At 38.1% G+C, this 11,337-nt stretch overlaps 1 protein-coding gene across 3 annotated transcripts in view; it reads right to left on the bottom strand.

The window, feature by feature from the left end:
* Positions 1-73: 73 nt before the first annotated feature.
* HSPA4L (heat shock protein family A (Hsp70) member 4 like) overlaps positions 74-11,337 on the bottom strand; it is a 29,723-nt gene continuing 18,459 nt past the window's right edge. For all 3 annotated transcript variants that reach the window (XM_074823619.1, XM_074823620.1, XM_074823622.1), the window contains 7 exons: positions 10,595-10,696; positions 9,923-10,060; positions 8,977-9,102; positions 7,676-7,783; positions 6,479-6,598; positions 5,737-5,898; positions 74-5,295 (listed from right to left, as the gene is read on the bottom strand). In XM_074823619.1, the coding sequence (XP_074679720.1) occupies positions 5,101-5,295; positions 5,737-5,898; positions 6,479-6,598; positions 7,676-7,783; positions 8,977-9,102; positions 9,923-10,060; positions 10,595-10,696 (951 nt within the window). In that variant the 3' untranslated portion in view covers positions 74-5,100. The remainder of the gene's footprint in view (positions 5,296-5,736; positions 5,899-6,478; positions 6,599-7,675; positions 7,784-8,976; positions 9,103-9,922; positions 10,061-10,594; positions 10,697-11,337) is intronic.

Here is an 11,337-nt window from a genome sequence, read left to right as displayed (position 1 = left end):
TTGTATCAATCCATGAGGTTAGACAAAGCTGCTTTTCAGAACATTGATGTAAAAATGAGGTCTTGGGTGGTCATTTATGGTTCAAGTAGCAGTTTATATATTTATTATAATTATACACAACCTTGACAATCTATATTGCCATTCAAAAATAAATTGAAGTATTGTCAATTTGCACATGATCTGTCACTAATAAGAATCCCATTTACATACATAGTAAACATTTTGCATACTTAAAACACTGCTTTAAATTCTAACACTCCCCTCTCTTCCCTCCCCCCATCCTGTGGAGATATGTTTGGACTATGTAAACGAACTTTTCCAACTATGCAACATTCAGGGACTACCACCTTTTTTTATTAATTGAATTAAACCATTTTAGCACATTGTAGAGGTGGCCAGGGGGTATAGCTCTTAATTGCATTTTTGTTTAAAATGATTCTTCATAGATCACAGTACAGCGATTCCTGCTTTTCATTGCTTATTTCCTTCTGACCAGGAAGATGGAAAACAGGGTTTAGTATCTGTGTCAGGTCAGTCACATGAGTGCATTCCTGGTTTACTACTCTGCAGTGCTAGTAGTCATCTTGAATTGTTTTCACTGTTATTTACATGTGTAATAAGTCATTGGAGTCTTCAAATTTCATCTGTGTAGAATTAAGAATTCAGCTAAGTCAGCCACCACACACTTCTGAGCTACTAGGAGTTGTATTTATACTCCAAATGTTATCCTGGGAGTTGAAATGAAAATTTATGAGGCATTAACTGCCTTTTGTTAAGCAACATGTTTTTTACTACCTCTTTTGAGAGAGCTTCTGTCTTCTGGTGCCTGAAAGGCTAGAAAACTTAGCATAACAAAACGTGTACAAGGCATCATAATATTCTTCCATCCAGTTAAAGAAAACTCACAGCCAGTGGTAGCTCATGTAAGCATCCTCAGAGAATGTGGACACTATACTGACCCACAACTGAAGTCTGGGCATCTGGGCTTCTCTTTAGAAGGGCTCAGAGGAGTAAACTAGTACAGTGTGGCAGCACAAAAATGAAAGCCCTGTTTTGAGGAATGAGGTTCATGATGACACTAATCTATGGGAATTGAATTTAGCTTCTTTTCCTGCAGCAGCTGGCTAGGTGCTTTGAACCAGCAAATGCAGCATATTTGTAAAAGGGGTTCATGTTTTTGATTTAGTTTTCAGCTAAAGTCAGTTAGCTGAAAGGCATGGATAACCAGAGCGTTGTGAAAAGATTCCAAGGTTTGTTAAGGCTGTCAAGTTCTCACATTATTGTCAAAAAATACTTGGGAACAAAAATCTCCTGCCAGCTCCTTCCCTGTTTCCTGAAATTACAGTTAATCCTTACAGGGGAAAAAAACCCCACTTAAATAGGGAGTATTTGAGAACAGTAAGAATCTATAGCAGAGGTTGGAGTTCAGCACACTGAGATGTTTCAAAAAAATATTATTTCAAAGGCTGAAGATACAAAGAAATCTTATCAACAGCCAGATTGGATGCTTTAGATTAAGAGTTTTCACTTTTAAGTGGCAGAACCGAAGCCTGCACACGGCAGGCCACAGCAGGGGTGCCCACAAGGCACACAGAAGGCTGCGTGCTTCAGGAGCACCCCACTACCTGGAGTTCCGCTTGAGCTGCCACCCCCTACCCAGAGACAAGGGCACCTTCCCCTTCATCCCGCCACCTTGTCTCGTGAAGCCGAGCAGCAGCACAGGGGAGGTGCTTCACCCAAACAACTTGCAAGATTCCAGGATTGGGGATCTAAGTGCTTACAGTAAATTTTGCAAGCATGCCCCAAAGGCAGTATTTAAGCAGTGCAAGGAGGACACTGCCAGGGGCAAACAAGGGAGAGGATTCTTCATTCTAATTCAGAGCAAACAAGGCAGGCAGCTGTGCTGGGTCATTTTATCATGTAGCACCCTTGTCAGTTTAAAGGTGAGTCTAAAAGTTTAAAGGGTTTGTTAGAAATTTGTTGTATGTCACATCTGAAAAGTTCCAAAAAAATCCTGAAGTTTAAACTACTGTAATAAAAAATTGTGGAAAGGAAGCCATGGATCAGTTGTAAGACAGTCAGCAGTTTAGTAAAGCAAATTAATTTTAAAGCCACTTCTTGAGCAAATCCAGTAATGCTCAAGACAGGAGAGGGTAAGTCCCCTTTAAAGGAAAGAAGAAAGATGTTACTGGTAAAATAAAGTATGTATTATGTTTTTAAACTTTTACATGAAGTTGTAGACTGATTAACTTTTTTTTTAAACAAACAAAACTCTACTGCCTTTACAAAGATAGTGTTGCTTCCTCTTTTTGTGGGATGGAGGGAACATTTTCAAGCATCAGAAATGTATCTTGCCCTCAATAGAAAGTCTCAAATAAGACATCAGCAACAAAATACCTGCTTTTAAAATATACAAGATGCAGAGCAGCTTACTACTGTTGGTTTCTTAACAAAACCTGTTATTTTCTGTTGCAGGATACTCACTCGGGTGCTGTCAGGGTAACTCACTTGAGTCTGACACACAAAACCTCATCCTCAAGATGTGCATACAACGTATAAATACTTGAAAACCTTAAATCTGCATCCTGGTAAGATTTTGTCTTTGCAACAGAAAACAGATTACATGCAAACAAGTCATAAGCTCACATGTTAATGTGAAGCTCCCTGTGGAAAGAACAATTTTGCCCTTCCAAATGGGATTCTTAACATGTAAATCAACAAGCAGGTGCTATCAGCAGTCTGTGGGCAGCATTCCTCTTCACTAGGGATCTAGAGACAGAGCAGATGCACAGCAAAAAACCCCACTATTCTAGTAAAAAAACCTTGCTACACAATTGCTTATCTTAACCCTATCTGCTTTTAAGCTTGCTGTAGAATTATTCCAGCCTTTATGCATAAGAATTGCCTCAAACATTTGTAATGTAGTATATTAAGCATGTGATGACCATGAGCAGAAGACTTTCTGTTCTTACACAGGACCTTTTAGCTACTGGAGCACTTACACTGGAGATTTTCACTGAACTCTTCTGCCAGGTATCAGGAAGTCCACTAGACAGATTAATGGGTAGATGGGTTTTAGGAAGCCAATATTTAAGAATGCTACTCATTACACTGCTGTGGTAAAGCCATTAAGATATTCATGATGTTCAAGCCTATGGGACCAAAGCTAGCTCAGTCATGTACTGACTTAAACTTAGGACGATTGACACTGAAGTAGTGTGCCCCCCTCAGTGCCAGAGATGTGTGACTACAGCGGCAGAATTCAAGACTGAGGTTGCAGAGTAGCTGCAGCTCTCTTCAAAGGTCACTCAGTTTGTGTTCACGGGCTTTAAATATGTAAACTCAAGGTGCCAGACCAGCCACAACTGATTCTGTAGAGGAAGAACAGTAGAGCAAAGTACACGCACCTCAGTCACCTAATGTCAGTCATGAAAATACAATTCTAGCACTTCAGCTAGTTTAACAGGTTTAAATACAGCTGTAAATGATGCTTCCTTTTTCTGTGAACGTATCTGAGCGCATAGTTCACCAACTCTAGTTTGGGCCATGGACTACTCTCTTTGTAGCATGAACAGTGGTGGAACATGAAGGGTACGGCTGGAGATAAAATGGCTGCCAAAGCCAGAAACAAGAGCATGACCCTTCACTTGTTTACAACAGCAACAAGCTTGTACAGGAGAGCTGCTGCAGGAATGCCCAATTAACGCCTGAACACCTGAATGCATTTCTGCAATGGAGTTCAAGTCACTGAAGCGTTACACAGCAACTAAAGAAACCACTATTCATAGTAGTAGCCCATTCCTATTCTGGTAATAGAAGAGTTGTTTAAAATCAAAAGAAAAGTGACTTGCTCTAGCAAGTGCTACAGTACCTCGGTGACTGACAGAAGTTTTCAGAATATAAGTACATACATTGGACCTTGACAACGTCTAAGATGTATCAAAGAAAACAGTGACTCAACTGTGTAATACATTATAGACGCTTTCATTAGATCAAGTAAACGACTGAAGATAACTGGTAAGCTACGCAAGTTCATCAAGTAGATTCCATCTTTGGGGTAAGAATATCCAGTTTTTAAGCTCTTTAGTTTAGATCCCCGACCAAAAGGTTTACATGCTGAGTACCAAGGCTTAAATCATAAGCCAAAACAAAGCTCTCAGTATTTCTTTCAAACAGCATTTAAGCAACCTCAAAATCAGGGTGCCAATATCCAGCTCACACAGCGCAATTTCTGTTACTTCTCCTCCCCAGCACAAGATGTGATCAAGATGCAGATTTCACACAAAACAAAAGAAGTGGGAATAGTAACATGTGCAATAAGACATTTTCAAGGGAAAGCTATGCAACAGTCCTTGTATGTTCTACTCCTTCAAACTATTCTCATGAGCATCATCCTGTCATAAGGACAGCACGTTATGTACTGCCATGTGCACTGAGACCATTCACTTAATTTCAGCACATGGCAGAGCCATTATGCTAGCACTTTGTAACTAAGATTGTTAGTGATATGGGAATCTAAAAAATGTTTAAGCTTGTATTATTCAGTTTATATGAAAAAGACCATACAATTCTCATGGTACATCAACAAGATGGACTAGTATGCCAACTAACCTCTATTTTAATATTTAAATTATAACAATACAATAACTAGAAAAGGTCAGTGCTTCAAGTGGCAAGTTTTGCCACTTCAATTCCAATATTTTTCCAAAATAAAGATGCAATTAGATCTACACTTGAGCATCAGTAGTGCAATACAGTATCCTTTCCTGAATAAAGGAGCTGAGGTTTATCCACAATAAAAGCTTTAAATAAGGTAGATTGTTGCCATTTATATATCAATTCTGTATGTTTGATATAAAATATATTGGGAAAGCTTAAACTGACTTATACAATCTACATTTGGCTAAAGCTCCACATAAGCAGCATCAGTGGAAATGAACATCAGAGGTGTACTTAATATAAAACACTTTCAAAACTACTCAGCAACAAATGACAGAAGGTTGGCTAAGAATAACTGAACATTTGAGGTGTGTACCAGGCAAAAAGAATGGACCCTGTGGTTACTTGCACTATTTTAATTAAGTAAAAGAAATGCAAGATTTAGTCCACTTCCATTTCTCCAGGTGGTTTGGTCTGCTGAGAATTGTCCTTCGCTGGTTCAGGTTTTGTTTCGGTACCGCTCTGTCCGTTCACTGGTCCATTGTGTTCACCATTAGCCTTTGACTGCCCATCATTGGGAGGTTCTATCTTCGGTTTGGGCTTGTATATAATGGGATTACAGAAGCTATCCAACTCCTAGTTGTAACAGAAGTGAGAGAGCAAGTTCATTTGGTGGCACAGGAATTGCATTAAACTAGAATGTCGCAAATTTGTTTCAAGTTCATGACCTGGAATTTAATTTTCAAGGACTAGACTTTTCAATTCTATGAAGTCTAGAAACTTAAAATAAAACCTTTCACTAGTTTCCCATCTGTTAAAAGTCTATATAGTAATCCATCTTCTAGCCAGCCTGGTGCTGTAACTCAGGGTATTTTAAAAAGGGTTATTCAGAGGTACCGACTCCTGTAAATCAAGAGCCAGAATTCAATATTGACAAAACTGCTGCTCCCTCTGTATGAATCTTTTCCTGGCTTTAAGATCTCTGCAGGTATAATATTCTAGCTCAACACAGAGGCCAAAATCTTGTTAAAGAAAAACTTATGAGAATGTAACACGTACAACGATTTGGTTTTTTACCTTAGATTTTGTCAGTATTTCTGCCACTTTGACAACTGGATCCTGAGTTAGACTTAGTTTGTTCTGGGCATTCATTTTGCTGTTCAACCAATTCATAGCCTCACTAATGTATTTTTCAACTTTTTCCATCTCAGCAGGATCTAGGTGATCATATTTTTCATCCTAAAGAGAGATATATTTATATCATCAATTAGTATATGCTTCTCAATTAAGAATTTAATGGACACATAAAAAAATAGAGTAACATTGCTACAACCCAATAGAGTTTTTAACAAGCATTTAGTATGAAGAGTGACTATAGAATAAGACAGACAGGACATTGGTTTTAGACATTTGAGATTCTGATCGGAAATCCACACTGCTGAAGCACAGAATAGTAACAAAGTTACAAGAAAAAGAGCACCTGAGATTTACTGTAGTTTGATTAACTACCACACCACCCCCCACCCCCACCCGATAGTCTAGTTATAGAAACAATGGCAACAGCCGTAACTGGACATACCCATTTCAAGTGTACAAGCCACCATAAAAAATGTGACTACGTTTAATTCATGTTCTCATGAAGAAACCATTTCTGCTAGCAATCCAGAATAGTTTTAGAAGTTCTCAGGAGCAGAAGCACAACAGCCATTCTAAAGCAGCTTAACCAGGAATCCTGTAAGACTTCTTTTTAAACACAAAAAAACCTACAGCCAAACTCAGATACCCATAATAGTTTACTCCCCAAATAATTTGCTTCTACCTTATTTTTGTATGCTTCTACTGCTTTCATAAGGAGCTGAATCTTCTTTCCCAGTTCATTTAAAACTTTTGGTCTCTCTTCATGTTCCATGTATCTTTCCTGAATAGGCTGTCCAAATTTCTAGAAACATAAGCACAAATACAAGTTTACTTTAGTCTGGTCTAAGAATAAAACACAGAGTTGAAAGGAAGGCTGCCTTTAACTCCTTTTCTTACCCATTCAGGAGCTTAAGCTTTGCATTTTGCTTTAGTGCAACAAAAAAAAGCCCAGAAGTTGAAACACAGGAGCAGTGCCTGTCCTTTATTAGGCTTAGCACTTTGCCATTATTTTCAGCAAAATGAGCCTTAGGAACAATGTGTTCGGAAGAGAAACAAAACAGGATTTACATGGATGGTTTAATTTTAAAGTAGTTCATCTGAAAACTTGTAGTTTTATTCACTGTCTGTTTTTTTCCTTCTCTTGAATGCTGGTATCCAGGCGTGAAGGCAGTTGCCCGGATCTACAGTGCTGTCTCTCCATCAGTTATACCTCCCTCAAAGGAAATCTGACTTGAGAGAAAACAGTTGGAGCCCAAGAGCTAGAGACAGGACTTAAAACTTATTACAAACAGAGTACTTACTCATCAAAATTCACATTTTCCCATGAGATTATTGAAATCTGAAGAAGAGTTTTTTGTCATTACTCATCAAATGGTCAGCGGAAGGTACTGTTAAAGCGCTCTTCAGCTTTCATCATTAGATACTAGACCAAAAATTCAGTTTTATCATACAGCTACAGAAGACCACTGAAGACCAGAGCATCTATTCTGGAGTGCAATTCTGAATATCTGGGAGAGCAGTTGATCTACTCCAGAACCTCTTTCAGATTGCAACAAGACAGACAGAAAATTCCCATAGCAATTAATTCTGTTGTCACCAGTGACAGTCTACTTAATTTTGATTGTTTTCTGATTAGGAGGACAACTGACATTAAAACAAACTGTCTTTCTAGTTCTAACTATTATGTTCATTTCATTACTAAACTACATCCAGATACAACCTGAGCGTCTCTATGGATTTACAAAATTCACGTAGCAGTACGCACACAGACATTCCTCATTAGAAGAGCTTTGCTTACTTAGCCATATGTATTTATATAAAGGCCCCCGGTCCCCAAACACACACATGATTTTTTCTACAAAGTGACTTAAAACCTTACTCTTAATTCCTGAAGCTTATCCATGTATACTTGTTTTGGCTGGTCCTCTCCATCTTCATATAGCCAGTTTTCTGTGTCCTCCAACATCAAGGTCAGCTTGTTTGAATCCTGTGAAGCAAGTCAGGGACACTCTAGTTCAGAGGGGAACACGACAAGCGAGACTTCTTCCCCCAGCACACAGAGAAAGCTCCCTACTCAGAAAAGAAAGTCTGTTTCATCAGTTTAAAATATTCAAAGTGATAGTGAAGGTAAACAGTAATTAACAGACTTCAAAGCCATGATTTTACAGAATGGTAAGAGGCAGGACAGCCCTATGAATCTGATTCACAGGTGAAGTTTATGGGAGTCACATAGCTTCAGGATTCATTTTGTAAGAAAGCACATGCATCTCTTAACATTCTTGCTTATTATCTTCACATGGGAAGTTCTGCTTCTCAGGTTCTCAGATAGCAAGATGGAAGAACACACAAGTTTGGACAACTATATATATAGTTCAAGTTAAAAATTGTTTTCAATTGGACTCTACTGGCTAGAAACAAAGATTTTATACTTAACTATTTAGAAATAAATATCTTATCTATCCCTATAACGTATGTAAGAGATTGGTTTGACACTGGTATGGGAAAGGCAGCCTCACACCCTTGAGTTTATACTGGAGGGGCATCTGTACTGTGTGGCTGGGTTGATGACCAGGTAATCCAGAGAGCAGACCTTAAAACTGCTCCTGGACGTTTGGTTCTTTCAACAACTGGTTGCTTGTGTACCAGCCACTTCTATTTAGATAGCTGTTACAGAGAAATGATTACAGGCCAAGTGTTCTTTCAATACTGCTTTTGCAAAAGCCCATTGTACAGCTTTCTTCATCACCTGTTACTTGGATTCCAACAGCATGCTGAGGTCAAAATATTTTCAAGTGGAGAAACAATCATGTTTCTAAATTAATGAAATTAGACAATAAAACAGAGCTAACACAGACACTCAATTTCTGCTCATTTTCATTCCTATCCACTCACACCATTTAGGAGTTCACAGTGATCTATCCTACTTTCCTACCCCCACCATAGGATTTTTGTTTTCTGCCTGCATCCAGAATTTTTCCTTGCCACTGAGAAACTTCTCGATACAAAACTCTGCAAGCTTGCATGTCAAATGCCTGGGGTAAGTGTAGTTTGACTTCACTTCTGTGAAGTGAATCCAGAAACCAGTCCAAGAGACCCCCGTGGCCTCTACATAACCCGCAGTCAAAATTTAAAAATGAAAGGAATTTTTTCCAACAGTTGAAACACATAGGCGAGTCTTACTTCTTCAGTGATGAATTTCTCAAAGACTCCACAGAGTTTGTCTCTGAAGTCGTACACATATTCTTCAACAGCATTCTTAGCATCATTTCTTTCTTTCTCAAGCTTGTCTTGCATCATCATCTTCCCCTAGGGTGGAGAAAAGCTTATTTAAAACTAAGAGCGTATAGAAGTGTCAAGCTTAATGATTGCTCTCTTGAAACTGTACCAAAGAACTTTGCAGAAGCCTGCTAATTCACAATTACTGATTACAATTTTCACCTCTGTGTAAGACATCTTCACTGCAGGCAGAGCTGGAACAGGATAAAAATGAATTCATATTTGGAAGCTGTTTGGCAAGTGTTTCAACGTAAATGGATCAGGTATCAACCATGATCTGACCACAACAGACACAACTAGAAGTAAAGACAAGTCTTGACTCTGGTTTGGAAGCCATAGGAATCATTCTGCCCTACAAAAATTACTTCAGACTGACCATCTTTCAGAAAAGAGCTTATGCTGCTGGGATCTTCACAGACATGATACCTAGAAAGGATCCTCTCAAAGGCAAGTTTTCTACATGTCGTAACACCTTCCTGATGATATAGGACTTGAAGGGCAAAAATGTGATATAACTAAGGGCACAGCTTCTGTAAAGCACCAACACACCAGTATCAGGTCAGCCAATAACAACTGGCATTCCTGTAACTTACTGTGCAGCCTTTACTGGCATTTCCTGCCTAGAAATGGAATTGATACTTCAGGTATTAACAGGCTAATAGGTCAGACAGCTGGGTAGTAAGTCTAGCGAAATGAATTTTCACCAAAAAACCCAACCAAAACAAACCCCCTTACAATTAAGGACAAACCCCCAAAGAATTCTGAATTAGATAATAAGTTTATGGTTGCAGATACTTTCTGGATAATTATTTACAGTGACAATGAGTGGTCATCTGTTTATGCTGCTTACCTCATTTTCTATATAGCAATTGATAAGATCTTGTCCCAGTTGTCTATAGAGGCTTGCCTGTATAGGTAGGTCAATACTCTTAACTTTTGCTTTAGCCTTTGGCTGGGCTGGATGATCTTGCTTGTCTCCAGAAGCAGCCTATAAAAAGATTTATGCTATTAAGAAACTTTCAAGAATAGAAATGTTACTAAATTTAGGCTCAAAAAGAGAGACAAATAAAACTAGTAAGACAGCTACAAAATTAATCATATGTAAATGAAGCACCTAACTATTCCTCTGCTATTCAGAAACACCACTACCTTAGTTTTGAAGCAAACTGGTAGAATTTCATTTCTTTAAACATAATGCAAAGAGCTGCTGAGCAAGCTTGTTCAAAAGCTAAAGGCATTGCATATTCTACTTCATAATGTTTTCTAAGTTCCCCTAGATTCCATCTTCTCTATAAAACTATGTTAAGTAACAGAAGCTTACTTCCAAGTCTTATTCATATACTATGTTGAAAACCAAAGCGCTAAGGTAGGATTCCTAACGTAATTGTTTCAATATAGCTGTGCTCCTCTAGATACAGTCCTGTGTTTTGCAACTATTAAGATTAATGACTCTGAGAATACTGTGCAAAAAAAAGGCTAAGGGAAGCAACATTACATTTCCTTATCAATACTGAATACAAACTTTTGTTTCAGTTCCTGCATTTTCAGTTTCCTCATCTGCTTGGTTCTGTTGTTCAGCTTGACTTTTCTGAATACCTTCGTCTTGATCAACCTGCATTTTATCCTAGAAAAAGAGTTACATAACTGAATGCAAAGGTTTGCTGTATGACTTAAGACTAATGTCAATTACAGTAGATCACAGACAATATATGGACTTAGGAATCAATCTTAAGAATTTCTGATTCACCATGTTTAAACAGACATTTTGATATAGTACTTGTATTAATATCTTTCTCAAATTAATGAAAATTCTATTCTGCCTGTCCCCCTTGGAATAATTATGATGTTGCCATCTGTCCCCACTATAGAATTATATTAAGCCTTCATTATTTTCCCTTCATTTTATATTAGAAATAAATATATATGAAATGTATGCAAAGAATGTTCTAGAAACACACCACCAACACAGGCAATACAATAGGTTCTCTATGGAACAGCCAGAACTTTGACCTCATACCATTTTTCACCTAAACTTTAAAGCTTGTAATCCAAAGCAGAAGTAATTTAGTCACCGTAACTGTTACCTGCATCTGTCTCACAGGACCATAAAAATTAGTTTCTGCAGTTGCCTCTTGGAGCACATGACCAACTGTCTTCCCTCACTGCGACCCGAAATTAAGATTGTTTCACTTAAGTTTATCTGTAGTTCATCTATGCCTTATTCCAAACTTAAGAATCTTAAAGACTTCACTTGTTACTAGTGCT

Source organism: Strix aluco, chromosome 4 (assembly GCF_031877795.1).
Source record: "Strix aluco isolate bStrAlu1 chromosome 4, bStrAlu1.hap1, whole genome shotgun sequence".
In the NCBI taxonomy this organism is placed as follows: domain Eukaryota; kingdom Metazoa; phylum Chordata; class Aves; order Strigiformes; family Strigidae; genus Strix; species Strix aluco.
The sequence above is the reverse complement of the archived record's forward strand: the minus strand, read 5'-3'. Positions and strand labels throughout refer to the sequence as shown.